This window comes from Panicum hallii, chromosome 4 (genome assembly GCF_002211085.1).
Source record: "Panicum hallii strain FIL2 chromosome 4, PHallii_v3.1, whole genome shotgun sequence".
Taxonomy (NCBI): Eukaryota; Viridiplantae; Streptophyta; class Magnoliopsida; order Poales; family Poaceae; genus Panicum; species Panicum hallii.
Window position 1 is genome coordinate 817,785 of NC_038045.1, and position 24,294 is coordinate 842,078.

At 49.8% G+C, this 24,294-nt stretch overlaps 5 protein-coding genes and 1 long non-coding RNA gene across 11 annotated transcripts; 4 read left to right on the top strand and 2 right to left on the bottom strand.

Moving 5' to 3' along the window:
- Positions 1–1,413: 1,413 nt before the first annotated feature.
- LOC112891025 (protein EARLY-RESPONSIVE TO DEHYDRATION 7, chloroplastic-like) lies at positions 1,414–4,814 on the top strand. The gene is made up of 4 exons (XM_025957918.1): positions 1,414–2,381; positions 2,986–3,152; positions 4,163–4,247; positions 4,332–4,814. The coding sequence occupies exons 1-4, from the start codon at positions 1,594–1,596 to the stop codon at positions 4,519–4,521; spliced, it is 1,230 nt and encodes a 409-aa protein (XP_025813703.1). The 5' UTR covers positions 1,414–1,593; the 3' UTR covers positions 4,522–4,814.
- Positions 4,815–5,897: 1,083 nt separating this feature from the next.
- Positions 5,898–10,172, top strand: LOC112889828 (basic leucine zipper 23-like). 2 transcript variants are annotated; one of them, XM_025956602.1, is made up of 3 exons: positions 5,898–6,152; positions 6,789–7,603; positions 9,697–10,172. In XM_025956602.1, the coding sequence occupies exon 2, from the start codon at positions 6,816–6,818 to the stop codon at positions 7,599–7,601; it is 786 nt and encodes a 261-aa protein (XP_025812387.1). In that variant the 5' UTR covers positions 5,898–6,152; positions 6,789–6,815; the 3' UTR covers positions 7,602–7,603; positions 9,697–10,172. The 2 variants fall into 2 exon arrangements, with proteins under 2 accessions (XP_025812387.1, XP_025812388.1); XM_025956603.1 differs by lacking the exon at positions 5,898–6,152 and adding an exon at positions 6,457–6,701.
- Positions 10,173–11,363: 1,191 nt separating this feature from the next.
- LOC112889826 (endoplasmin homolog) lies at positions 11,364–16,389 on the top strand. The gene is made up of 15 exons (XM_025956600.1): positions 11,364–11,474; positions 12,273–12,393; positions 12,480–12,633; positions 12,712–12,792; positions 12,888–12,999; positions 13,132–13,258; positions 13,344–13,482; positions 13,932–14,049; positions 14,134–14,315; positions 14,421–14,636; positions 14,727–14,892; positions 14,976–15,114; positions 15,208–15,358; positions 15,528–15,932; positions 16,022–16,389. The coding sequence occupies exons 1-15, from the start codon at positions 11,408–11,410 to the stop codon at positions 16,262–16,264; spliced, it is 2,421 nt and encodes an 806-aa protein (XP_025812385.1). The 5' UTR covers positions 11,364–11,407; the 3' UTR covers positions 16,265–16,389.
- A 664-nt stretch (positions 16,390–17,053) lies between these two features.
- LOC112889827 (thaumatin-like protein 1b) lies at positions 17,054–20,136 on the bottom strand. Of its 3 annotated transcripts, none has more exons than XR_003228205.1 (4): positions 19,729–20,136; positions 18,883–19,603; positions 17,700–18,009; positions 17,054–17,618 (listed from the first exon to the last, which is right to left on the bottom strand). XR_003228205.1 is itself a non-coding variant. In XM_025956601.1 (3 exons), the coding sequence occupies exons 1-3, from the start codon at positions 19,784–19,786 to the stop codon at positions 17,850–17,852; spliced, it is 939 nt and encodes a 312-aa protein (XP_025812386.1). In that variant the 5' UTR covers positions 19,787–20,136; the 3' UTR covers positions 17,054–17,849. The 3 variants fall into 3 exon arrangements, 1 of the variants encoding a protein (XP_025812386.1); XR_003228207.1 differs by having other exon boundaries at positions 17,696–18,009; XM_025956601.1 differs by having other exon boundaries at positions 17,054–18,009.
- LOC112889829 lies at positions 19,467–20,729 on the top strand. 3 transcript variants are annotated; one of them, XR_003228210.1, is made up of 5 exons: positions 19,467–19,606; positions 19,707–19,853; positions 19,996–20,066; positions 20,143–20,200; positions 20,471–20,729. It is a non-coding gene; the product is annotated as an uncharacterized LOC112889829 (long non-coding RNA). The 3 variants fall into 3 exon arrangements; XR_003228208.1 differs by having other exon boundaries at positions 20,143–20,729; XR_003228209.1 differs by having other exon boundaries at positions 19,498–19,630; positions 20,143–20,729.
- A 1,698-nt stretch (positions 20,730–22,427) lies between these two features.
- Positions 22,428–23,436, bottom strand: LOC112888674 (chaperone protein dnaJ 11, chloroplastic-like). The gene has a single exon (XM_025954955.1). It carries the CDS (start codon positions 23,324–23,326, stop codon positions 22,937–22,939), a length of 390 nt encoding a protein of 129 aa, XP_025810740.1. The 5' UTR covers positions 23,327–23,436; the 3' UTR covers positions 22,428–22,936.
- Between the last annotated feature and the right edge of the window lie 858 nt (positions 23,437–24,294).

Here is a 24,294-nt window from a genome sequence, read left to right on the forward strand (position 1 = left end):
TCGGATCCGGGCTAGCAATGAACGGGACGGGACCTCGCAGGGCTCTCTCGTCTTTATTCTCCCTTCTCTATCTCTTATTAAGAACTGACCTGGCATATATTCCTCCCTGGCTGCCGCTGCTTTGGTTGTTCGAGATGGCTTCTTGTAAAAGTGTCCATTTTTAAATTCTTCTGGTTTTTTTTCTTGCTGCTGAAGGTGTTTGGTTTTGCTAGCTTTCTAAGGAAAAGGTTGCGATGTTGCGAAAGCTGGGAGCGATGGTGGATGCAGGGCGTAAGGCTGACTCCAACAGGCGAGCCATTCGGCCAGGCAAAGGCAAAATAGCTACTGTAGGAGTACTATAGCACTGGATATCCGTCTTCAACAGAGTAGGCATAAAGGCAAGGTATTTTGACTAGCAGGGGAGAGGGAAGTTAAAATGTATGCTCTGCCAGGCCAAGCCATCCGCGGCTGGACCAACGGTCAGTTGGGTGGGAGGAGAGAGAAGGTTGTGTGGCAAGGGAGAACTCGCCGGTTCGGGAGGAGAGAGATTTCTTGCCGTTGGCGGGAGCCAACTACCAGTGGAATGCAGTATGCTTTTGCCTATGCTGTTGGAGGTCAGAAAAAATAACTACCGTAGCTATTTTCTAACCGGTAGCCAAAAACGTGTATTTGCCTACTCCGAATGGCTTCTTTTGTTGGAGTCAGCCTAAGACTAATCAGAATGTTTTTTCGCCCAAACAAAAGGGGACTGGAATCAGAATGATATCGTGGGAAACGAGATGGGCTGGGAATCTGCATCTCTCCATACACAGAGCTTGGGACATTTGTCACCCAGCCAGGACAAGGTAGTGAAAAATACAGTGCCTTTGTAGAGTTGAGCAGAGGGTGATCTTGGTTTATGGGTGCCGACTTGGCACAGTGCAGTCCCAAGGAAAAGAAAAGAAAAGAAAAGCCACGGTGCTGCGCGTCACTCGTCGATGGCTATACCGAATGTTTTGCCCATCTACATTTGTCACCAATGGCGTAAGGGCCCATGAAGCGAGATCCACCACCAGATCAGATTGTGTGGTGGGCTCGGCTCGGCAGCACGAGGTAAGTGAGAGTCCTCTCCTCCATGGCAGCAGCTAGTGCTTACTAGTTTGTACTCTCGACGAGGAAAACCTCCATGGCCCACACGTTAGACTGCAACCATGGCCCACTCGTCAGACAGATGGAAACAGTCCACCGCTATTGGAGGACGTGGTCTCCACGTGGGGCGGTCCTGCCACGCGCGCCTCCCAACTTACCGGTAACCACCCACCGACAGGTAGGCCCACAACGACGCCGGAACCGCGGCGACAGCACACGCGCCCCACAAGTCAGACACAGCGGAGCGCTTAATTCCCCCTTTATAACTAGCTAACCACCCCAACCGCGGAACAGGGGCCCACCTCCTCAACCGCGTGGACCCCACCACGATCTCCCATCCTCCTCCTCCTCCCCGTCGCCACGTACGCGGCCGGGGCGCCCCTATACAAGCGCCACGTCGCCGCCGACTCGCCGTCGCCGCGCTCCCCACGGCTCTTCCGCCTCCTCCGACGGCGAGCTATAAATCCCTCCCGCCGACGCGATCCCATGGCGTCACCGCACGGCTTCCGCTCCCCCTCCTCCTCCAACAACAACAATAGCAGCCCTTGGCCCGCCCCCTCCGCGCCGCCGCTGTACCCGACGCTCACCATGGCCGACCTGGCGCCCGTCGAGATAGGGCCCGTCTCTTCGCCCACCGCCGGCGAGGACGCCGGGCCCCCGCCGTCGGAGGACCTCCTCCTCCGGATCCCCGGCGCGCAGCTCCACCTCATCGACCGCACCCGGAGCCACCCGCTCGCCGCCGGGGACCTCTCGCTCCTCCGCATCCGCTCCGGCGAGACCAGCCTCGCCGCAATCGCGCTCCTCGACCCGGTCCAGTGGCCGCTCGCGCGGGACGTCGCCGCGGTCAAGCTCGACCCCTGCCACTACTCCTTCTCCCTCACCGTGCCGCCCTCCGCCGACGACCCAAACCCCGACCCGCTCCACTACGGCCTCACGCTCACCCACCCCGACGCGCGCCTAGACGGCCTCCTCGCGACCTACACCAGGTTCTCTGTCCATTCCGTGGTTGGGACCAAGGAGTTGGAGAACAGGGTGCGCGACGAGGTCGAGGCCGCCGCGTACTGGACGGCGGTGGCGCCGAATGTGGAGGAGTACGGCAGTAAGGTCGCGAGGGCCATCGCCACCGGCGCCGAGCACCTGGCCAAGGGGATACTGTGGTGCGGGGAGGTCACGGTGGACAGGCTTCATTGGGGAAACGAGGTCCTCAAGAAGAGGATGCAGCCTGGCGACGCCAACGCCGAGGTCAGCCCCGAGATGCTCAGGCGGATCAAAAGGTAATGCCTGTCCCTGTTATTTTTTTAATACTATATGTCCTTCAGTCATAGCTGTGCAATGTTCATGATGCATTATACTAGTAACTTTGTTGGCTTGATTCAGCATTTCGGTATGGTGTATTCTAGCCGTGGCATGATTCCTTGTTTTTGGCATATAGAAGAGGCTGTCAATTCTTAAACATTTCTATAGTGATGCCCAACGAAATTGGCATACCAATACGTAGTTTGAAATGGATTCTTCAAATGCTTAAACTGCTGGCAATCAATATGATGTTAAAATGGTTCTGTTCATTGAAGTGTTGTTTCTGAACTTATAATGGCTTGGCAAACTAGTGTAATGTTGAAACATTATTCAGATGTTAGCACGATAGTATTGGAGTTAAACTTCTTTTGTTAGCTTATTGTACTGTATTGTCTCATTTCTGGATATCTTTACTGTTTTGTTTAATTTACAATCTTTTAGATTATGTTATAAAAAATTGAGCACAGATAATTTGGGCATATTATGTGAGAATCATCTCCCTGAGCTCTATGCTTTCAGACAAATACAAATATTCAAGTTTCTTTCTTCCTAAAAATATTTATTGCTTACAATTGCTCGCAGAGTTAAGAAGGTGACCCAAATATCTGAGAAAGTGGCAACTGGAATATTGTCCGGAGTTGTTAAGGTCACTGGCTATTTCACAAGCTCATTGGCCAACTCAAAAGCTGGCAAGAAATTTTTCAACCTGTTGCCTGGAGAAATTGTTCTTGCTTCGCTTGAAGGATTTGGTATGTGTTCTTTACTCTATCAATGGTATCTGTGTTTGAGATTTGTAGTAAGATCATGTGTCTTTGACTCTTTGTGGCACTACTGGCACTACTGAATGTTCTATGTAGAGATGTAAGTGGTGACATCAATAGTTCTGGCTTTCTGGGTGATTTTCTAAATCCGAATTAGTTCAATTAAATGAGATCTGGGTCGACCTAGAAAGCAAAACTTGCGTCCCTAGTTCCACGGCAGTTATCACTAGTTCCACGGCAGTTATCGCTAATTCCATGGCAATTTTACACTGATGCAAAGACATTGCCTAGTCTAGCGTAAGTTAACTATCACTGTTCTGAACCAAACATTGCCAATTACTTAGAAAGCGCATGTCTCATATGGCAACAGAAATTTATTTACTTCTTTCTTCTTGATAAGTTACGTACAAAAAGATGCTTTGTGTGCTCTAGCGATCTTCTCTACGCCACAGCGTGTTTTTATGGACAGAAGTCTAACTGGTACGAAGTGCACTAGTTATAGGATAACCTGATTTTGGGAGTCAGGTGGTGGTTCTTGTTGCCCTTGTTTTTCGACCATTTGCTTCTATAATACAAATGGCGAGTCAGCTTCTGCTTCTGCTTGTTCATATTAGTGAATTGAGCAGGTGCCGAAGTCTTGTGTCAACCAACTCACTGCAAGTGTGTATTAGCTTTTCAATACGGCCACATGCTAGTGATGTTGCAGTCAACATCATCATACGCTTCAGATGGAAGTTGGCTATTTTACTCTGAATGCTCTGTACCCTGCTTGTCACCATGCTTCATGATAGGATAATAATAGTAACTTCGAATTAAGGAAAGAGTTGTTGATTCCACCTGGTCTTTGTGTCCCATGAAGGTAAAAGTGAGTTTGGGTTGTAAAACAAAAAGTTCCAGCCATGTAGTCCTTGACTGAACCCATGACGTCCTTTGTTACATGCTCGTTTTGCTCTTCCGCTGCTCCTTTCGCTGAGATTTCTTGCGCTGCTGTCGAACAGGGAAGATCTGTGACGCCGTAGAAGTGTCTGGGAAGAACGTCCTGTCCACATCATCAACTGTGACTACTGGGCTTGTATCTCACAAGTACTGTGCTATTCGCTTCAGCAAATCCATGTTCCGCAATCCAGCATTGGAACGCACATCTAAGTCCGAAACTGTGTTGTGCAGGTACGGGGACAAAGCTGCCGCTGCAACCAACGAAGGGATGGACGCGGCCGGTCACGCCATCGGGGCGGCGTGGGCCGTGTTCAAGATCCGGCAGGCCTTGAACCCGAAGAGCGTCCTGAAACCCACGTCGCTGGCCAAGTCCACCATCAAGGCGAACGTTGCTGAACTCCGTGCCAAGCACAGCAAGTAGTCCGCACATGCCGTTCTTCAGGTACCTGTCTGATCCTGAAAAGCGTGTCCGCCGAGAGGAGGAGATGTTCCAGTAATCCAAGTTGCAAGCAAGTTTTTCGAATCCTTTCGCTTTGCCACGACTTTCGGACGCACTGCTGTCAGTAGCTGCGTTTGCTTGTAAATTTTTGTGCTGAACACGGAAACCTGCTGCCTGACAAGGGATGGTGTGCTTTTCTTGGCAATGTACTAAAAAGCTTGCTGACGAACACTGGACTATTGGAGACATTTGCAAACTTTGTTTTTGTTTCTCAACTTGGTTTGGTCCAGCACCGTGTTCATTAATACTTAATGGAGTCAGACTTGCATACATTGTAATGTGGAAGTGAGTCTACGGTCCATGCTCACCGAGCACGGCAAGTAGGAGTAGCTCTCGTCGGCATCCTGGCGTCGAACGGTGGCCGTTCGCCAAGAGATGATGTCGCGATTCCAGCTTGACTTTTCAGTTTTTTCTGTTTCGTTGCGACACCCGGATGAGCTGCTGCCGGTGGCAGCGTTTTTCTTGTAAAATTAGGTGCTGAAAACGAGAGGCTAGCGATGGGGTCGCTGCAGTTGTACTATAATGTATTTATTGGCCGTATATTTATGCACTGCACTTTTATTATGTTATAAGTTGCATATTAGAAATATAATATAAGAATCCGTACAATCAATTTCTATGTTCCACGCCCGTGAAGTTAAGATAAACTTATATAGATAAATAACCTACTACTTATTTCAATTCCTCATCCAGACAGATTTTCCTTATAATTTTCTCACCCTCCACCATGCTCACCAATGTCATCATTATAAAAGCGCGAATCAAACCTTAAGTCATCAGAGAACCCATATGTGGGGGCCATCCAAAACAGTAAGCTAAGATTTGACTTTGTTCAGATTGAGTGTCTCATGGTGACTCCGTAAAGAGACGCACCCTAGACGGTTAAAATTAAACACGCACAACAGCTTAGTTCAAAATTTTAAAGTAGCACGATCTCAAGATGAGAGGAAAAAGTTAAAATTCTTTCAGAAAAGCTTAGATCAGCAGATTTAAAAATGCGATTCGGGACCATCTTGGACCTGTACAAAGCTATATCGTGAGCACGTAAAGTGGATTCTTCACATAGCATGCGACCACATGTATCTCAAAAACAATGGCCGAATGAATCACAAGTTGGTAGGAGAACCGTGAGGAAATCATCCAAGAAAATAAAAGGCTGAGATAAACCGTAAGATCACATGTGCTGATGTACAGTATAAGTTTGGTACCAGGGGGAAAAAAACACCCTAGGCGGTTCTGCGGCACTCGCCCACCAACCGCGAATCCAGGGAACCGCTCGTCGCCGTCCCACGGGCCACCCCCACCCCACCCACCCCAGCACCACCAGCGCGCGCTTGACGACACGCTCCTGTCCTGCCTGGCTCCCCCTCCGCCGCCCTACGCGCCGAACACATCCCCGTCGGCCCATCCAGATCCGTCCATCATTCCGCCACAAGCCCCCTCCCTACTCGCTTCCTCCTCTCTTCGTCGCCCCCGCCGCCCTCGTCCGCCGCTTCTCGACCGGCGGGCACCCACCCGGCCTGGATTGACCTTCTTCTCCTGCTGTTGCGTTGGTAAGGAATCCTTTCCCGCCTAGTTGCTTCAACGGACTGCTTTTATGTTTTTTGCTGGTATAATCCTTTCGTCGCCGCGAGCCCTCAAATCCAATTTTCACCTGCGGATTGCGGAGCAGCGGAGTGCTAGAATAGCAGTACAATTTCCCCCTTTTTCTGTCCTGATGAGGGGTTCAGCTGAACCCATGTGGCTATGTCCCACGTTACAGTCGCCCTCTTTATGGCAGCCGCCGTAAACAAGTCTGCTTCAACACTCGTAGGCATCTCTAAAAGAGGAGTCTTTAAAGCATACCCCTGTATTGTCTACTGCTGCCAAAGTTGCTTTGTTCCACAGAATCTGTTCGTTTGCTGCGAGCCCTGGAATCCAAATCTTTCTGCTTCAATATGTTCAATTTCCTGTGTAGTTCTGTTCTTTGCTGAGCAGCGGATTACGGAATCACTAGAATTTTCAAGTCAATTTTTTAGAGGTTCCCCATGTCCCACGTTAGAATTCCCCTGCGTAGCTAATACAGATTGCCAGCCCGCCATTCCACGAGTGAATCATGGACGGTTGGGACCTTGATTTGTTTATTGTGTAATTAATTTACTTATTGTGGCCATTGTTGGTGCTGAAGCATCTGATCCTTTTCTTACCAGGTTTGAACTCGACTGCTAGTCGCAACGATGGATGACGGGGACCTCGATTTCTCAAACCCGGACACATTCTTGTGCCCGGCAATCGGCAACGATCCGCCCACCAGCTGCTCCATGGACAGCTACTTCGATGACATCTTGAAGGATACAGAGCACCATGCTTGCACCCACACCCACACCTGCAACCCGCCAGTCCACGACCATTCGCACACCCACACCTGTGTCCATGTCCACACCAAGATTGTCGCGGCTTCGCCAGACGCTGCTGAGACTGCAGAATCGCCATCTGAGAACAACACATCCAAGAAGCGCCCGTCTGGTAACCGGGCAGCGGTCAGGAAGTACCGGGAGAAGAAGAAGGCTCACACGGCGTCGTTGGAGGAAGAGGTGGTCCACTTGAGGGCTTTGAACCAGCAGCTCATGAAGAAGCTCCAGAATCACGCCGCGCTTGAGGCGGAGGTAGCCAGGCTTCGCTGCCTACTTGTTGATATCAGAGGGAGGATTGAGGGGGAGATTGGTGCTTTCCCTTACCAGAGGCCAGTCAAGAACATCGGTTTGGTGTCTACTGTTGACCAGGGAAGCTTCCTTGGTGGTGCCCAAGTTACCAACTCCTGTGATTTCAGATGCAATGATCAGATGTATTGCAATCCTGGAATGCAGGAGGCTATGAGTGCTCAGGTGTTGGGACAAGGTGCCTGTGATATCGCTAATATCCAATGCATGGGAAGTGCAAAGTCTGGATCCACAAAGCTACCTGTCTGTGGGGGTGTGGACACAGTACCTACTGGCTGCTTGCCAAATGTTGAAAAGAAGTGAAGGTAATCACTTGTACTCAATTCAGTAATTGTTTCAAGTGACAGAACTACTCAAGTAATTGAACCAAATACCAACAACAAAAAAAATATCAAAAATATCACCTTTTCCCTTTTTTCCTTGCACACGTGTGGGCTAGGCGTGTTGGGAAGGGGTATTGTGGTATTGTTCCCTATTTTCCTTTGCTTGAGAAACAGCAATTGACTGTTAAAAATGCGATTAGCAGTGCAATTCTTGTTTGTCTATATGTAGGATTAACTATCATAAACGGGTATAAGAATGGTCAACCTTTTTTTTTTCTTTTGATGCAGTTTTTAATAGTTTCATATCTGCTGAACTGAGTGATACTAAACAACATTGAGCAACCAAAAAATTATATTAAGATCTGTAATTGTTTGTGCTTATAAATTTAATAACTGTGGCTGATTGTTTCAACATACTTCATTTTGCTAGATATTCATCGTGCTACAATACTAATACCCTCTTTTTAGACATTCCAGCTGCCACCTGTGAACCATGTTATGTGCGGATTATGTTGCCAGCACATAGTAACTTGAGACTTGCATGCTAAAAGAAAAAATAGTTAGGATACTGTGATCTATGCAGGGCTTCTGATTCAAGGTCCATGACCACATAACAGTTGTTTATGCATTAACATCTCCAAATTTATTTTGCTAATCATGAAGAAGAGCATAAGTTGACCGGTTTTTTCAAAGTTGGCAGTTTATGTTGTGTTAGCAGATCTATCTTTTGGTGAATAGTTCTTAATATCAATTTAATAGCAATCCATATATGCTCGGGAACTATCGTTCTAACACTCTTTAAGTTTTTGTCGTCTATAGCCCTACTTGAAGAAGAGCATAAGTTGACTTTTGGACCATTGAGCCATTATTTAGTGGTGTGTTCAATTTGCTGCGGTCTGATCAAATACATTTTAGTCACGTCTTATCATGACTGAAGATGACATTCTCTTCAGTTCTGAGCTTGTCAATCCATAGCTAGAGTTTTGGTGGTATATTTTCAGATGGATACCTGCTACGCTACCTTTTCAAACCTACATTTAAGTCTCTTGTGGCTGGTTAAAACCTAGTTTCCTTTTTTCGTTATCTTATGTGCTTATTTCACTAGATTCAAGCACCAATATTTCACAAGTAGTTACAAGTTGGTTCTGTAGGAGTGCGATACTTTTTAAGGTTGTGCTTGGCTAACTTATCACACTCTAGCCTTCATACTGGTCGTACACTTCCACATATATATCTTCTTCAATGCTACTCTTAATTGTTTCATTTTTGGTCAATCGAACCATACTGAGGTACGCTAAAATTTTCCTAGACATGCCAGCTGTGACCTGTGGGCCATTCTATTGATGAGTTACGTTACCAGAAAATAGAATTCAGGACGCTACATTGTGCATGTTTCAAGAAAAAAGGACGCAACATTGTTTACTTCGGAAAAAATATTAAAGACATTATATTGTAGACTTATTGCACCATATAGCAGCGTTGTATGCATCAATACGTCTGATTTTTGCTAACTTTGAAGAGTATTTTATTTCACTGTGATTTAGTATTAGCATAAGCATAAGCACAACTAGCTGTTGAAGATCATAGTACTTTGGTTGGTTGCTGGCCTTTTTTTTAATAGTTGTGACGTCTCCCTGTAAAATGTGCATTCACAGTTTTGAAGGTTGATCTTTAGGTACTCCTATGTGTATCTTTAAGTGCACCAGGCACCAGGCTTTCCTTCTTTACTTTGTTTAGGCTGTTTCTGTCATCAATTTGAATCCATTGCTTTCTGTGGTATGCCCATTTGATTCTTCAATTCCAGGGCTGTAGTGAAGTTGTGTGTATATAAATATATTTGCCATTGCATGTGGCTACTGCTCTTCTCTCACCATGGAACTTATTCTTATTCTTCAAATAGTCCTTATTTGTATCTATCTTGAAGTTGATATGTACCTTAGCACTTGATAGTCGTTTTTACTAATTTACAGCTAATAACAGGATACTAGGCATTTTATTCTTAGATACCATTACCGCTGCTAGGAATTTTTCATGCTTTCAACTAAGTTACACGTGTTCTGTTGATGTTTTTTCAGGACTGCTTGTGGTATGGTCTCTCGTTTCAGAGACTACTGGGTCTCGGTGTTCTGCCTCCAAGAAATGCTGTATAAACACTTGTGGTGGTGTTTATGGTCTCTCCTTTTTCAGAGACTACTGGGTCTCGGCATTCTGCATCCAAGAAATGCTGTATAAACTGCTAGCTTCTATATTTAGGGTTGCAACTTGTTCAAACTGTTATGTGTGTGAGTTGGTCGCCGATGATGCTTCTATGGTGCCTGAGGCGATTCAAGTTCGTTAGCTCTGAAGCTGACAGGACATCTTCGTTTTTTCCCCTTAGTTGCCAGATGCTCTCTGATGAAGTTCAGAACTGAACTGGATCTGAAGGAGTTGAACTAGCTAAAATCGGCCATCTGTGCTTGATGTGAATCTATCCGAAATCATTTGTCTATTGTAGGTGATATGTCTCTTTGTTGCTGTGCCCGTGATTCTAAGTACATGGATTCGATTATTATTTGAATGTTTCACTATTTCATTCATTAGTAAATAACGTATTGCATCAATTGAAACTTGCACAGGAAGTCTGTAGCTCTAGCTCTGGTCATATTCTGATGCACCAGTAATTCCATATCGTACCCTTGTGATTCTGAGGCCACGTTCGGTGCAGAGCCTTTTTTCAGTTTGAAAACTTACTCTCGGTGTCGTGGACTGGAAGATTATACTCCCACCATTTCATTTTGACTTTTTGATATATCATTTAGTATGCATCTAGATATAATATATATATATATATATATATATATCTAAGTGTATAACCAAAATTGTGTATCTAGAAAAAAAATTAAAACGATCTATAATTTGAGATGGAGGAAATATTTGTTCATATTCTAGCTCTGACACCTTTCACCTTAAGCACGATATTCAGATATTGTACCCAAAGTCTTCATGTTCAATGAGGACAGTCAATGAGTTCAGAAGAAAATCTCGTATGAATGAGGGTTTTAAGCAGCCTTCCCAGGATTACCGAGGTTCCTTGTAGTAGAATTTTCCCATCAAGATTCAAATCTTAAACTTTGCACACATGTTCATAGATTGTCTTCTCGCCAAAGGAATATTTTTAGTATTTACGTGTTGATTTCTATTCAAGCTTAAATATTGCATGCCCTCTGATAAATTGTTGATTTATCCTAGTGGTGTGTTTTCACACGAGCACTATAAGAGGACTGACGAAAAGCATCAGGGTTGGATCAATGCACGACCCAGCACAATAGCGTTCTAAGCACGGCGATTGACCGGTCACTCCCGTTGACTGACCTGTGGGCCTGACCCGCACTCCACGCTCCTGCCCCACCACAATCCCCCACCTTCCTTGAACTAATTATCCACAGAGCACGTCCGCTTCGAACTTTCTAGTGCATCGACGTGGATGACCCGGCCCCCGACCAATCAGGACACACCACGTGCCCACCAGTTCAGGCACGCACGAGATCCCAGCCCTTCAAGCAGCCCATCGGACGGCAGCGGCCAACCCTCGCGCGCGCACCACGTCAAGTCCGCCGCGCCGCCCAGTGAAAGCACGCCACGTGGACCCGCTCCAATCGGCGCCGTCCGTTTGTCCACGTGGCCGGATCCCGCCCGCGTGGACCGGGCGCACGGGTCTCCGGGGGCGGGCCGTTTAAAAGGGCTTCCGGCCCCGATGCGGAGCGCGACGAACTCATCACTGGTTTGGTTCCGCAGAGTGAAGCGACGATGCGGAAGTGGGCGCTCTCCTCCGCGCTCCTCCTCCTCTTCCTCCTCACGACCCTCCCCGGTCCAGGCATGTACCCGCCACTTGGAGTCTTCCCAGATTTCTCGCGAATTTTCGTGTGATTTTTGCGTCAGTTCAGTAGACTTAGGTGGCGATTCATCGATCCCGCGGTTTCGAATGCGTCACTGACGGATTCCATCTCACCCGGTCACTAATCACACCCCTCAGATCACTGTTTTGATATGTTTGTGCGCCGTTTGTCTGCATATGCACCCGATGTGATGGATCATCTGGTGATTTCCGCCAGAAAAGGAGTGGATCGTAGCTGCTAGATTCGTTGAAGCAGGCGGTTGTGCCGCTAGGTGCGATCTATGTTGGACATTTTGATTGCAATCTGCTGCTAGATCTCGCGTTTAGAATTTTTCGCTATGTGGCGCGGTGAGCTCCTCTGGCCGTTTCGATCTAACGTAATGGTAGGGTTTGTTTCGAGTTGAGGATTGCTGACTAGTTCTTAGATCCGTCACGGGGTCCTTCACATTTTTATGGTTAAATAACTTGGTTTATTCCACCCTGGGGTTTAATAGGGTTTAGACCTGTAACTTGGTCCGTTTTTAGATTTTTGCCTACCCGGTCCTTATTTTGGTTAAATCTACTGCTCACGGTGGCCGATCTAGTGTTCTATCTACTATTCTTAGTAATTTTGAGGACTCTCTACACTTGTCTCTATTATGCTATTGTTGGTCAATTTAAAGGACTGTTTAGTCTATTCTCTGCTCCGGTTGCCTTTACCGTACTGTAGTACCTGAATAGGAAGAACCTACGTCAAATTCAAAGTTTTATCTTCGTCTGACCCTGCCTATACTGCAGCTAAGAAGCTACAAGTGAATGCCGAGGAGAGCAGTGATGACTTAGCCAACCCACCCAAGGTAGAGGAGAAGATTGGTGCTGTTCCTCATGGCCTGTCAACTGACTCTGAGGTTGCCCAGAGGTGTGCATGACCTACTGATCAGTGCTGATTGTTACTGCATTGTCACGTTATTGGCATTTCCATGAACATTTTTTTTATGTGTGCAGGGAAGCCGAGTCAATCTCTAGGAAGACTCTCAGGAGCTCGGCAGAGAAGTTTGAGTTCCAAGCTGAGGTGTCCAGACTCATGGATATCATCATCAACTCACTCTACAGCAACAAGGACATCTTCCTGAGGGAGCTCATATCCAATGCCTCTGATGTATGTATCGCATGTGACCCCTGCCTATGCTGCATTGTGGATGCTCGAAATTAACTGTGGTGTTCTGTATGTTTGTAGGCCTTGGATAAGATTAGGTTCCTTTCCCTCACTGATAAGGAGGTTCTCGGCGAAGGTGACACTGCTAAGCTTGAAATACAGGTACAATGTACTGCAACTTTGAAAGCCTATATTCGTCTTGCATCATATCTTGCTGTAGCATTCGTTATTAAGGCATCTGGTCTGTGTACATGCAGATTAAGTTGGACAAAGAGAAGAAGATCCTCTCCATTCGGGATAGGGGTATTGGTATGACCAAGGAAGATCTGATTAAGAACCTTGGAACCATAGCTAAATCTGGGACTTCAGGTACTACTCCTTTGTCTATTCTACCGATTACTGCACCCCAATTCTTGACAAAATGTACTTGGATTATGCTCTGAAATAATGTTAATTGTTTCCCATAGAGAAATTAGTGTTAATTGCTTGCAACTTTTGCAGCTTTTGTGGAAAAGATGCAGTCTGGAGGTGACCTCAATCTGATTGGACAGTTTGGTGTCGGTTTCTATTCTGTGTACTTGGTTGCCGACTATGTTGAAGTGGTCAGCAAGCACAATGATGACAAACAGTAAGTCATGTCATTATATATTGTTCTTGGTACATTTAGTTTCTACTGCAATTTTCTTACTTCTTTTGTGGTGTTGTACTTGTAGGTATGTGTGGGAGTCGAAGGCTGATGGATCATTTGCTATATCTGAGGATACATGGAATGAACCCCTTGGCCGTGGAACTGAGATAAGACTCCATCTGCGAGATGAGGCCAAGGAGTACTTGGAAGAGGATAAGCTAAAGGTATTACCATTTTACTGTGTCTTTTAGTGCGGTTAACTGGCTTCTGCTGCAAATATACGATGTGCTATGCAAGTTTGTTGTAGCTGTATCTGTATTTCAACTTGATGTCCAACAGTCTGTGAATCATTATCTTTTATTAGACTTAGATATGAATGATGTGCTACGCATGTAATGGGTTGGTATTCTTATTTGTCAGACATTGACAATGCTAACTAGGAATTTCAGAAACACAAGTGGTCAATTCGTTTTGTCTTTATAGCAAACTGAAGTGCATTCATCAATCAGATTATACTTTTCATGTTACTGCGTGTGGGCAAGTGAAACATAGTTCGTCCTGTCTATTAACCGGGCTGGACGCACATCTGTTATAAACCTTACAAGGCAAATGATCATTTTTTCTTTTTGCATCTGTTGTCATAAGTGTTTAACTTGAATACTCTGTTTTGCAGGATTTGGTGAAGAGGTACTCTGAGTTCATCAACTTCCCCATTTATTTGTGGTCAACCAAGGAGGTTGATGTTGAAGTGCCAGCTGACGAGGAAGAAACAAGTGAAGAAGAGGAGTCGAGTAAGTCTTCAATCAATGTTTTTTTTTTCTTAGATGGTAGCCATGCTGTGGGTAAGTGCTAACGCTTCTTGTGTTACTTAACAGCCCCAGAAACCACTGAGGAGGAAGAAACAGAAGAAAGTGAAGAGAAAAAGCCCAAGACAAAGACAATAAAGGAGACTACTTCTGAGTGGGAGCTTCTGAATGATGTGAAGGCTGTATGGCTTCGTAGCCCCAAGGAGGTTACTGACGAAGAGTACTCAAAGTTTTACCACTCACTAGCTAAGGTAAAGACAGTAGCGATGAGTTAATAGGTTTATACGAAATTCCAAAGAAAGCTCTGTGTCTGTGCCTTGTTGAAGAAACCTTATCTAAATTCACACTTTTTTCAGGACTTCGGTGATGACAAGCCTATGGCTTGGAGCCACTTCACTGCTGAGGGAGATGTTGAGTTCAAAGCTTTGCTCTTTGTTCCTCCGAAGGCTCCACATGATCTCTATGAGAGTTACTACAACAATAACAAGTCAAACCTCAAGTTGTATGTCAGAAGAGTTTTTATCTCCGATGAATTTGATGACCTTCTTCCAAAGTATCTCAACTTTTTGAAGGTACTGGATTACTATATCAAGAATGCCTATACCATTCCATTTACTAACATATATGTAGCAGACTAAATCTTATACCGCTTTTCTCTCTAGGGTATTGTTGACTCGGACACACTACCTCTGAATGTTTCACGAGAAATGCTTCAACAACATAGCAGTCTGAAGACCATCAAGAAGAAGCTGATCCGCAAAGCTCTTGACATGATTAGGAAAATTGCTGAAGAAGATCCTGATGAGTACAGCAACAAAGATAAGACAGGTAATGAGTTCTGCTGTAATAAATGGCCATGCCACATACTCTATATTTACAGTTGTAGTACTCACAAAATATTCTGTAATCAGATGAAGAGAAAAGTGAAATGGAGGAGAAGAAGGGCCAGTATGCCAAGTTCTGGAATGAGTTTGGCAAATCAATCAAGCTCGGCATCATTGAAGATGCAACTAACAGGAACCGCCTTGCTAAGCTTCTTAGATTTGAAAGGTTCATCCCTCACCACTGTTTTCATTCATTGTTAGTTTAATTATATGTAGTAGGAGAAATAAAGCTGATTTTGTATTTGTTTGTTTGTTTCAGTACCAAGTCAGTTGGCAAACTTGCCTCTCTTGACGAATACATTTCAAGGATGAAGCCCGGGCAGAAAGACATCTTCTACATCACAGGAAGTAGCAAAGAACAGCTGGAGAAGTCTCCGTTCCTTGAGAGGCTAACCAAGAAAAACTATGAGGTATGTTACTGATCTGGATGTAAAATAGTCATCCATTCAGGAATCAGGGCCAGGGCCTTGGCCCCTGGGTCACATGCTTTATCCCTTTTAGCTTGCTTTTCAAATTGACTTTAGTCTGGGATCTGGATACAGTTTGTGAATTAACATTGCGCTCGTATTTGTTTCACAGGTTATCTTCTTCACCGACCCAGTGGACGAGTATCTGATGCAATACTTGATGGACTACGAGGACAAGAAGTTCCAGAACGTGTCCAAGGAGGGCCTGAAGCTGGGCAAGGACTCGAAGCTCAAGGACCTCAAGGAGTCGTTCAAGGAGCTGACTGACTGGTGGAAGAAGGCCCTGGAGAGCGAGAACGTGGACTCGGTGAAGATCAGCAACCGGCTGCACAACACCCCCTGCGTTGTTGTCACCTCCAAGTACGGGTGGAGCGCCAACATGGAGAAGATCATGCAGGCGCAGACCCTGTCGGACTCGAGCAAGCAGGCATACATGCGCGGCAAGAGGGTGCTGGAGATCAATCCCAGGCACCCCATCATCAAGGAGCTCCGAGACAAGGTCGCCCAGGACAGCGAGGTAACAAAAACTCCTTCCAAATGCTTTGCGGATCTGCAAAGTACGGCAGAGAAACCATGGGGATTGATGTGTTTACAATGATGCAACAGAGCGAGGGCTTGAAGCAGACGGCGAGGCTGGTGTACCAGACCGCCCTGATGGAGAGCGGGTTCAACCTCCCCGACCCCAAGGAGTTCGCATCCAGCATCTACAAGTCGGTGCAGAAGAGCCTGGACCTGAGCCCTGACGCGACGGTCGAGGAGGAAGACGAGGCCGAGGAGCAGCCCGAGGTGGAGGAGAAGGAGTCGGCCAAGGAGGAGTCCGAGCCGTCATACGACAAAGACGAGCTGTAGGGTGTTCGGAAATGTTGTTGGACCATTTTTCCCATGCGAACGTGATACGGGATTTTTGCCTGTCTGTCTTTGTACCTATACAAACTTTAGTTCAATCTAATTAATTAGTGGCTGCACACGTCAAATCTTCCAAAAATGCCCGTGTGCCTGGGCGTGACAGAGGACACGGGGGTCTAGATGAACGGAGGGAGTAGCAGAAAAGATAGCAGGGAGATGCCGCTCAGTCCAAGTTCTTACTAGTGTTCAAAGCTCTGAGATCTACAGCTACAAAATTCCGAACGTCCTGCTGCAACGGCGCTCTCGTCACCTTCCTGGGCTCCGGGCGTCCCTCCTCACCGCCGACATTGCCGTCAGACCTTCGCCGCCACCTGCCGGTGCTGCTGAACTTGCACAATTTCCCGTCTCCATCATCTCACTCTCAAATCTTGACACGGAATGGAATCCTTCCCCGACATGCTAGCTTTTCTTTGCCTTGAGCTGCACAAGTTTGGACCAGAATCTGGCATACGAATCCTGCAACGATACCTCCCGCCATTGCCGACACTGACCGGGCACAGATTCTTGCTTTAACTGGCCCACGGCACCCCGGCGGCGTCCATCCGCGCCAACCTCCACGCCGGGAGCCCGAACGCAGCGCATCCTCCCCATTCTCCAGACGGAGGTGGCTGACCCTGGTGTTCGGGGGCGCGGCCTCCACTACACCGTGAGCTCTCGCGGGTCACAGCCACTACCTCTGCGTCACCGACCACCCGAGCTGCCGAGGGGAACGGTGCGGCGGAGAGCGCGAGGTAGAAGAAAGGTGTCTCCGTTTGTTATTATTAGCCGCAATCTGAGTCGCACATGCCCCATCCAACGGCTGTGAGAGAATCCAGGGTGGACGGTGTTTCATTTACCGTCCACCCCCTTGGTCGGGCTGCCACTCGCCACCACCCGTCCGGGCACCCGGCTGACATCGCCGGAGCAACCACGCGCCCCTGGACACCACGACGACTCCGAGAAGAGGCAAGCTTGGCCTCCGGCTTCCGCTCTCACAGGAGCAGCACCAGGAGGCCTCCGCTCGTTGCTGGCTAGCTAGCTTGCGCCCAACGACGCCGGTCCGGCTGCGCCCGTCGCCGTGGACGCCAACAAGGCTATGCCGCTGACGTCTGAACTTCGCCCCAGGCTTCCGCTCTCACAGGAGCAGGAGGCTTCCGCTGGCTGCCCAGCGACCGAACGACGCCGGCCCGGCTACGCCCGCCGCCGTGGACGCACACCCATCGGAGGGCGCTCCTCGGACAACTCTCGAAACCACCGGCCATGCCGACTTTCGCCGCAAGCCGCGCACCGCATCAGGACGCTTCATCTCTGCTACGATCTGCTTTGATGCACCTCAACTCACCTTAATTTCATGATTAATACTACGGCAAATAAAAGACAATTGGGTGAACCTACCTACCAAAGATGCCGTCGCTCAGTTCTGACTAGTGTTCAAAGCTCTGAAATCTACAGCTACAATTCCGAGCTCTTCGAAGAAAATAATATCTGTTCCATTTCTCCTACAAAAGGAAGTTATCTCTTCAAATCTTGCTAAGGTTTATGCATAAGATCAGCACCATCGCATCGATGTCAGCGAGACGATGGCCATGAGGAGGGCAACCACGGTGTTCCTGCTTGTCACAAGGCTGCTGCCTGCATCTCCGGAGAACTCCATCGTTGGGTTGGAGGGTGGCAGGCCCGCCGCCTCGGGATTCCCGCCAGATTTTAGCCTGCATCAATCAGGTCGCAAGCATTAGGCATTAGTTGATGATCTCCGCAGTTTCCTAAATAAATCTATCACAGTAATCATCTAACGGGGATGTTCCAATAAATTTTTCATGATTATTGGGAGAGTTGCTTTTGCACTTCCCTAATAATCTCTTTCTAAGCCAACGGGCCGTACTGCGAGAGCTTCAACTCTCACTCTATTTAGAGAGAGTTGGGTTAGATTACTGGGTTGCCCCAACAATTATTGGGAACACAAATTTTTCCAACATGATAGTTAGATATTGGGGGAATGGGAATCCGTTAGAAATGCTCTTACTACACTAGTAAATTAACCCCCAAAAAACTGAACACGTCAACAACTGTTGCAGCTAAACCAGGACGAACAATTTTTCCCTAACATCAGGGCCATGATGCTAATGGCGTGTAAACAGATGCCGGCTCCCTATCACGTCAAGATGATGCGCCCTTTCCTTGTTGAAACAGAAGCTTCCAAATGATTCAACTGAAAACTATCAACAACTTGCGTTGCAACCCGCCAATCAGATGAACACGGCAAACATCGCGCGTTGGTCAGATTGAACTGCATCTCAATCTGTCGTCCCACACAATGAAGCAAGTTGCAGATCATTTGAGCCAGTTGTTTGGCTTTGCTTGATCTTGCGATACCATTTTACTTTTAAATCTCGCCCGTGATTTGCCATGAAGGCCTGAGCTGGTGACACGTCGGGTCATGTGACCTCTTCCATCCACGATGAATCGATCATGTCATCCCATAAAACTAATGACAAGGCCAACTTGTCCACATGCTCGTTCAGAGAACGGAACAAGCGAGATGCCAAATGGACGCAGCAACGACGTGCCGGTGGCGTGCGTACCTGGACGTGCCGGGGCAGAACACGACGTCGTAGCCGCCGCCGGCCGCCGCGCAGGTGAACGTCGACGTCGCGTCGTCGTACGCGTAGCTGTAGGCGGCCGGGCACGCGGCCTTGAAGAACCGCGAGTAGGGCGTCGGCGCGCACGCCGCGGGGGACCCATACGCGCCGCTGCAGCAGTACTCGGCCTCCGCGAACGCCTCGCACGCGCTCCGGCACGCCACCGCCGCCGCCGCCGCAGCGGGCGGCGGCGCCGCCACGCGCAGCTCCGCGGGGCACGCCCTATTCACGTCCGCGGGGCACCCCGTGGCCTGGCAGCTCCCGTTGGCCGGCGCCGGCGCCGGCGCATGCGGCGCGACGAGCATGGGCACGTTGAAGCCGTCCACGAGGCTGACGTCGTAGAAGTCGTCCCCGCCGGTGCCGCCGGCGAGCGTGAACTCCGCCAGGGTGGCCGGCGGCGCGGCTCCGCGGCCGGAGCACTCGGCGGCGCCCGAGCCGCAGTCGGCGGTGGCGCAGGAGAAGGTGCCGGAGGAGTCCGTGGAGCAGAGCGTCCGGCCCCAGATGCGGCCGGACCACACGGAGGCGACGGTGACCGCGAGGGACTGGCCCGGGGGCAGCGCGAAGCCGGTCGTGGACGGCGGCGGGGCGCCAGCGTTGGAGAGGATGCCCGGCCACACCGTGTAGTCGCAGCTGTTGGTTATGGTGAACGTCGCGGGAGCTGCTTCTGGTGATTGCAATGCACAGCGCATCGGTTAACAGCAAGAAAATAAAAGCAATCTATTGTCAATGCTATTGCTTTGCAAATTAATGCATGATCAATTTGGCAGCAATATGAAGTCTATCGGTTACCTTGGAGAAGAAAGGTGAGGCAGCAGAGCAGGGAGAGGAGAGGGACAAGTCCTCCCATGGAGGAGAACCAAAGGACGAAGCAGAGAGATGCAGAACTTTGGTTTGCTGATGCATGACATGACGAGGTAAGGCAACTAAGATACTCCTAACCGGAGCTATTAAATTAAGAGGAACGTCACTTGGTCCAAGAAACATTCAAGGAAGGTTCATGCTCCAATTTGCTGCACATGGAAATTTTTATTGCCAATACAGCTGCTTGCATTTCAGGAGCTGATCGAGAAGGACAAACAAACATGGCAGTCTGGCTGGCTTCTGGGAAACTGGGGAGTTGCAAGTAGGTGAGCGAATCATCAGGCCTGTTCTTGTTCTTTTTCAAGCATGGTGGATCGAGGTGACAAAGTTAATTGTATTCAGGTGAGGTCAGCTGCTTGCGGAGGACTGGTCATCGGACTTCACCTAGCTCGCTAGCTGGGTAAGCTTATGTCGCGTGTTCCAAACAGTTTGGGCTCAATTTTTGTGGTGGTTATCAGCTGGCTGCAGGCAGCCAGGCAGGCACTATGTGGTTGACACTTGAAACTTTGAAAGGATCTGTCGCTGAACAAGATCAGCGCCAGTCTTTCAGCAGCCGAGCCATCAGGCTGTTTATGCTTCAGAGAAACAAAGCTATGTTTTTTTTTAATCTGAATTCCAACCATCCTCGTATCTGCCTGCTCATTTGAGTTCTTTGCTGAACTTTTTGCAGGTTCATGTTTCTGCTTCAGTTCCTGGATGTAGGTTCGAAGTTGCAGAAGCTTGACGCTAACATTTGTTATCTTCTCAAAAAAAAAACATTTGTTATGTTGAAGTAGTATCAATGTACTAAGCATCGACTTTTTTGAGTTAGCTAGGAACAGAGTGCACATATCACCAGCTCTTGCTCTGATGAGTATCAAAAGTTTACATGTGTATTAGCAATTTCTGTATGTTGTCTCTGTCGAAAGCATGTATTTTTCTTCTTCTTATTTTGCAAAGTTGGTGGTGAGCTTTAGTAGGCGCTTAGATTTCGTTGAAGTATGGTGTAGCGGCTGGGTTCGGCGTCAGCTCCGGCGCCCGCGTGCACCGTGACGCTGCTGGCCTCGTAGACGGGTTGGACAGCAGCAGAAGCTCTTGCTCATGGCGAAGAACCGCGCCGACTACGTGCGCGTGATAATGGCGACGCCGACGAACCGCGCGGGCGCGCAGGAGCCAGCGCCGGGGCGCCTGGACCTTGAGCTCGAGATCCGCATCAATCCTTCGCTCTTCTTCCTCGTGATGTGAGGAGGCACAAAGGCCGCCGCCGGGGCAGAGCACCTGAGCGCGAGGTCCTCAGCGAGCCCGCTGCCTTCCAGGGCCGGCGCCGGGGAACGTGGAGAGGCCTCGCATTCGCACTAGCTGCCGGCAACTAGTCAGGACGATCGTGGCCGCACGATGCCGATCCAACGACCAGGAGAGGCCAAGGGGTGGACGGTATTTCATTTACCGTCCACCCCGGACGGTGAGTGAAACACCGTCCATCCCGTCGGAGTCCGGCAATCCTCGCCGCGCGTGGCTCAAGTCCGGCGCCGAGGAGCGCCGGCTCCCCTTCTGCGCGGCTGGCGACCGGACCTACACGTTCCTGTTAGGAATAATCACGCCATGGTCTGTTCCGGGCGTGCGTGAGTCCGTGTGTGTTACGTGTCGTGTTGTGTTCGTGCGCGTGGGCGTCAGCAGGAAGGCTGCGGCGAGGTCGGGCGCGCCGCGTAGGTGCGACATGTTCTGGAGTCGAGGATCATGTGTGCGTGCCTGTTGCAGTTTGGATCGCGGCTGTTGATCGTGTTGGAGTCTAGGTGCAGTACGTGCACATGTTTGTGCCCAGGCTGCTGTGGGGATAGAGTCGTAGGCAGTTAGAAGTCTGTGGAGTGCATGTGTGCATGGAGCCGGTCAGCACAGAAGAAGCCGCATAGTCCGAGATGAGCGGATGGCTCTCACGGTGTTTGTTGAGCGCGTCGTGCTAATCATGGCGTGAAGGCCGGGTGAGTGGAGGTGTGCTCCATGGTGCGTCCCTGGTGGTTAAATACACCATGTACTCCTAGTTCAGGAAGCTTGCCGAGTCCATTTTTATCAATACAAGCCAAGATACAGGAGCTTGTGCTCCGCGGCGTTCGTCGCCGGCAAATGCTGTGTGTTGTCTCCAACTCCGGCGAGCTGATCGCGAGTGTGTGAGTGAGGGCAAAGCCAACGGTTCCTGCAGCCGCTCGAGCGCGGCGTGCCGGTGGCGCCGCTGATGGGAGCCCCTGCCCGCCTAACGGGTCCATGCCGGCCGGCGTGGCGCGGGAAGCTCGAGGCCTCGAGCTCTGCGACGGCGGCGGTCGCGGCCATCAGGTGCAGGGTGTCGCGCGGGCGAGCATGGGTGCCGAGGAGATGATGGGTGGAGGGTGTTCGAGACGCGGGTGGACGTGCTCAGGCAGCTCAGCCCCCCGCTGGCCGCTGCGCTAATGCCGGGATGGGCTCGCAGGACGGTCGGCGGTTGACTGATGAGGACAGGCGACGACGGCCCTCTCTGATTTGCTGCTTTTACATCAACCACATTTGGTACCAGCAAAGGCGTAGCCCTGTCTTTAACCAAAATCCAGGGAGCTGGATCTGGATCCACAGCCAGCTCCTCCGAACCGACGCCGTCATCACATTCACTTTTGAAATCCTTGGAAATTACCGTTTCTTGGATAATTTACCTTCCAAGACGAGACTTTATATTCACACAGATTACCAGTATTTACAAGGTGATTAAGTTAAGTACACAAGAGATGTTAAAAATGCCTCTCTTCGTGCAACTGTGGACAAGGTACGAAGAGAGAGGCGTCCCCTGCTCCCTCGGTCCATCCTCCGCCTCCGCCATGGTCAGCGACCTCCGCCGTCGCGGCGCACGCCGGCGGTGGCGTCCACGATCCAACTCGTGGGCCGGGGGCTGGTCGCGGATAGTAGTAATCGCGATCCGTTTGCTGGTGGGCCCCTATGGCTCGCGGAGAACAGTAGTCGCTATCCGTTGTCGAAGTGGGCCACGTGGCCTTTCCCTTCCCTCCCCAACATGATGGGCCGTCCGGTGCGGCAGGGCGCGCTCCGGCCGGCCGGCCGGCGATTCACCGCTGGCCACGATTGAGCGGCGGAGGTGGCAGCGTAAGACGCGGCGCGACGGGCAGGCGCAGCTGTGTCCCTACCAGCACTGGTCCGTCTCCCACCTCCGCGGCCGGAACCCCGACGGCGCCGCCCTGCGGGCCGCTGGCCGCGCCACCGAGCGGTCGTACCGCGCGCGCTCGTCGGGGTCCGCGAGAGTGGCGTACGCGGCGTGCAGCTGGATGAAGCCCTCGTCGCCGCCGCAGCCGCCGGCGTCCGGGTGCACCTCCCTGGCCAGGCGCCGGTACGCCGCCTTGATCTCTCCCCTGCTCGCCCCGACCCCGAGCCCGAGCACCTCGTAGTGCGTCCCCAGCGCCGGCGCCATCGCCAACGCGGACGCGCGGGCCACGCACCGGCCGCCGCGCCGTGCCCCGGCGCCGCAGCTCGGAACGGCTGTCGCAGCGGATGCCGTCGATGCGAACGAAGCCATTGTTCTTGAAGTGTTGCTGTTGGTGGTTCTTCTTCTTTGTTGAAGTGTTTCGCGATACGTCGTCGTCGAGGATGAAGAGAGCACGGTGCCGGAGCTGCGTGGCGCTTCGTCAGATTTATAGGGCGTTGGGGGGCAGGGAGCTTGTGGTGGCACTTGCGCGTCCAGCTCTTGATCTTATCCCCGGGAGGATGGAGATTCTATCGGAGGACGATGAGGAGTCCGTGCTGACTCATCCACCTCTGTGTGCTCCGTCCTCCCCCGCTTCGGCTGTTGCTTTCGCAATTGGGAGCAGCAGCCATCATTGCGTCTTGCCAACTTGCTCCAGCAAGAGGAAACGGACCCCACACATCTCGATCCACCACCAACGGTTCATCGATGAACGATGAATCGGCGAACGGCTATGGATCACTGTTTGGAGGAGGTGATCTTTTGGATGGGTCGTGTGAATTCCCTCTGGTACTATTGCTGTGGCTATCTGCACTCGGAGCACACCGGCCTCTAAAAAACTGTCTGAAAGCGACGGCCGTCTTGAGGTTCCCGGTGATCTGGTTTTCTGACTAAGAACTTGACTTTTTTGTCTGCCTATTAGGATCAACTTGTTTATGTTTATGTTCTTTTTCTTGTAGAAGATAGTACTTCTTGCATCAATCTGCTCTTATCTGACGTGTTCATTTTCATTCGCGATTCAATGTTTTCACACATTGGTAGGCAGTAGGCACGGTTCCGTCCAGCCTGCGAGTTTTGTGCCAAAGCACATGCTCCTGGCCAGTGCAATTGTACAACTATCTGCACCGACAAGATTCTCACGGCAGCAGTGAGCGGACCAGGTAGGGTGGGAGACGTTGCCGTTTCACACGCCTACACAACTTGATCCAGCAGTGTTGGTGACGCTTCTCTTCTTTCCTGCAGTATTATCCACAGGGGAGCCAAGCTGCGGGCGAATTAATGTGGCGACCACTCGCGCGGCG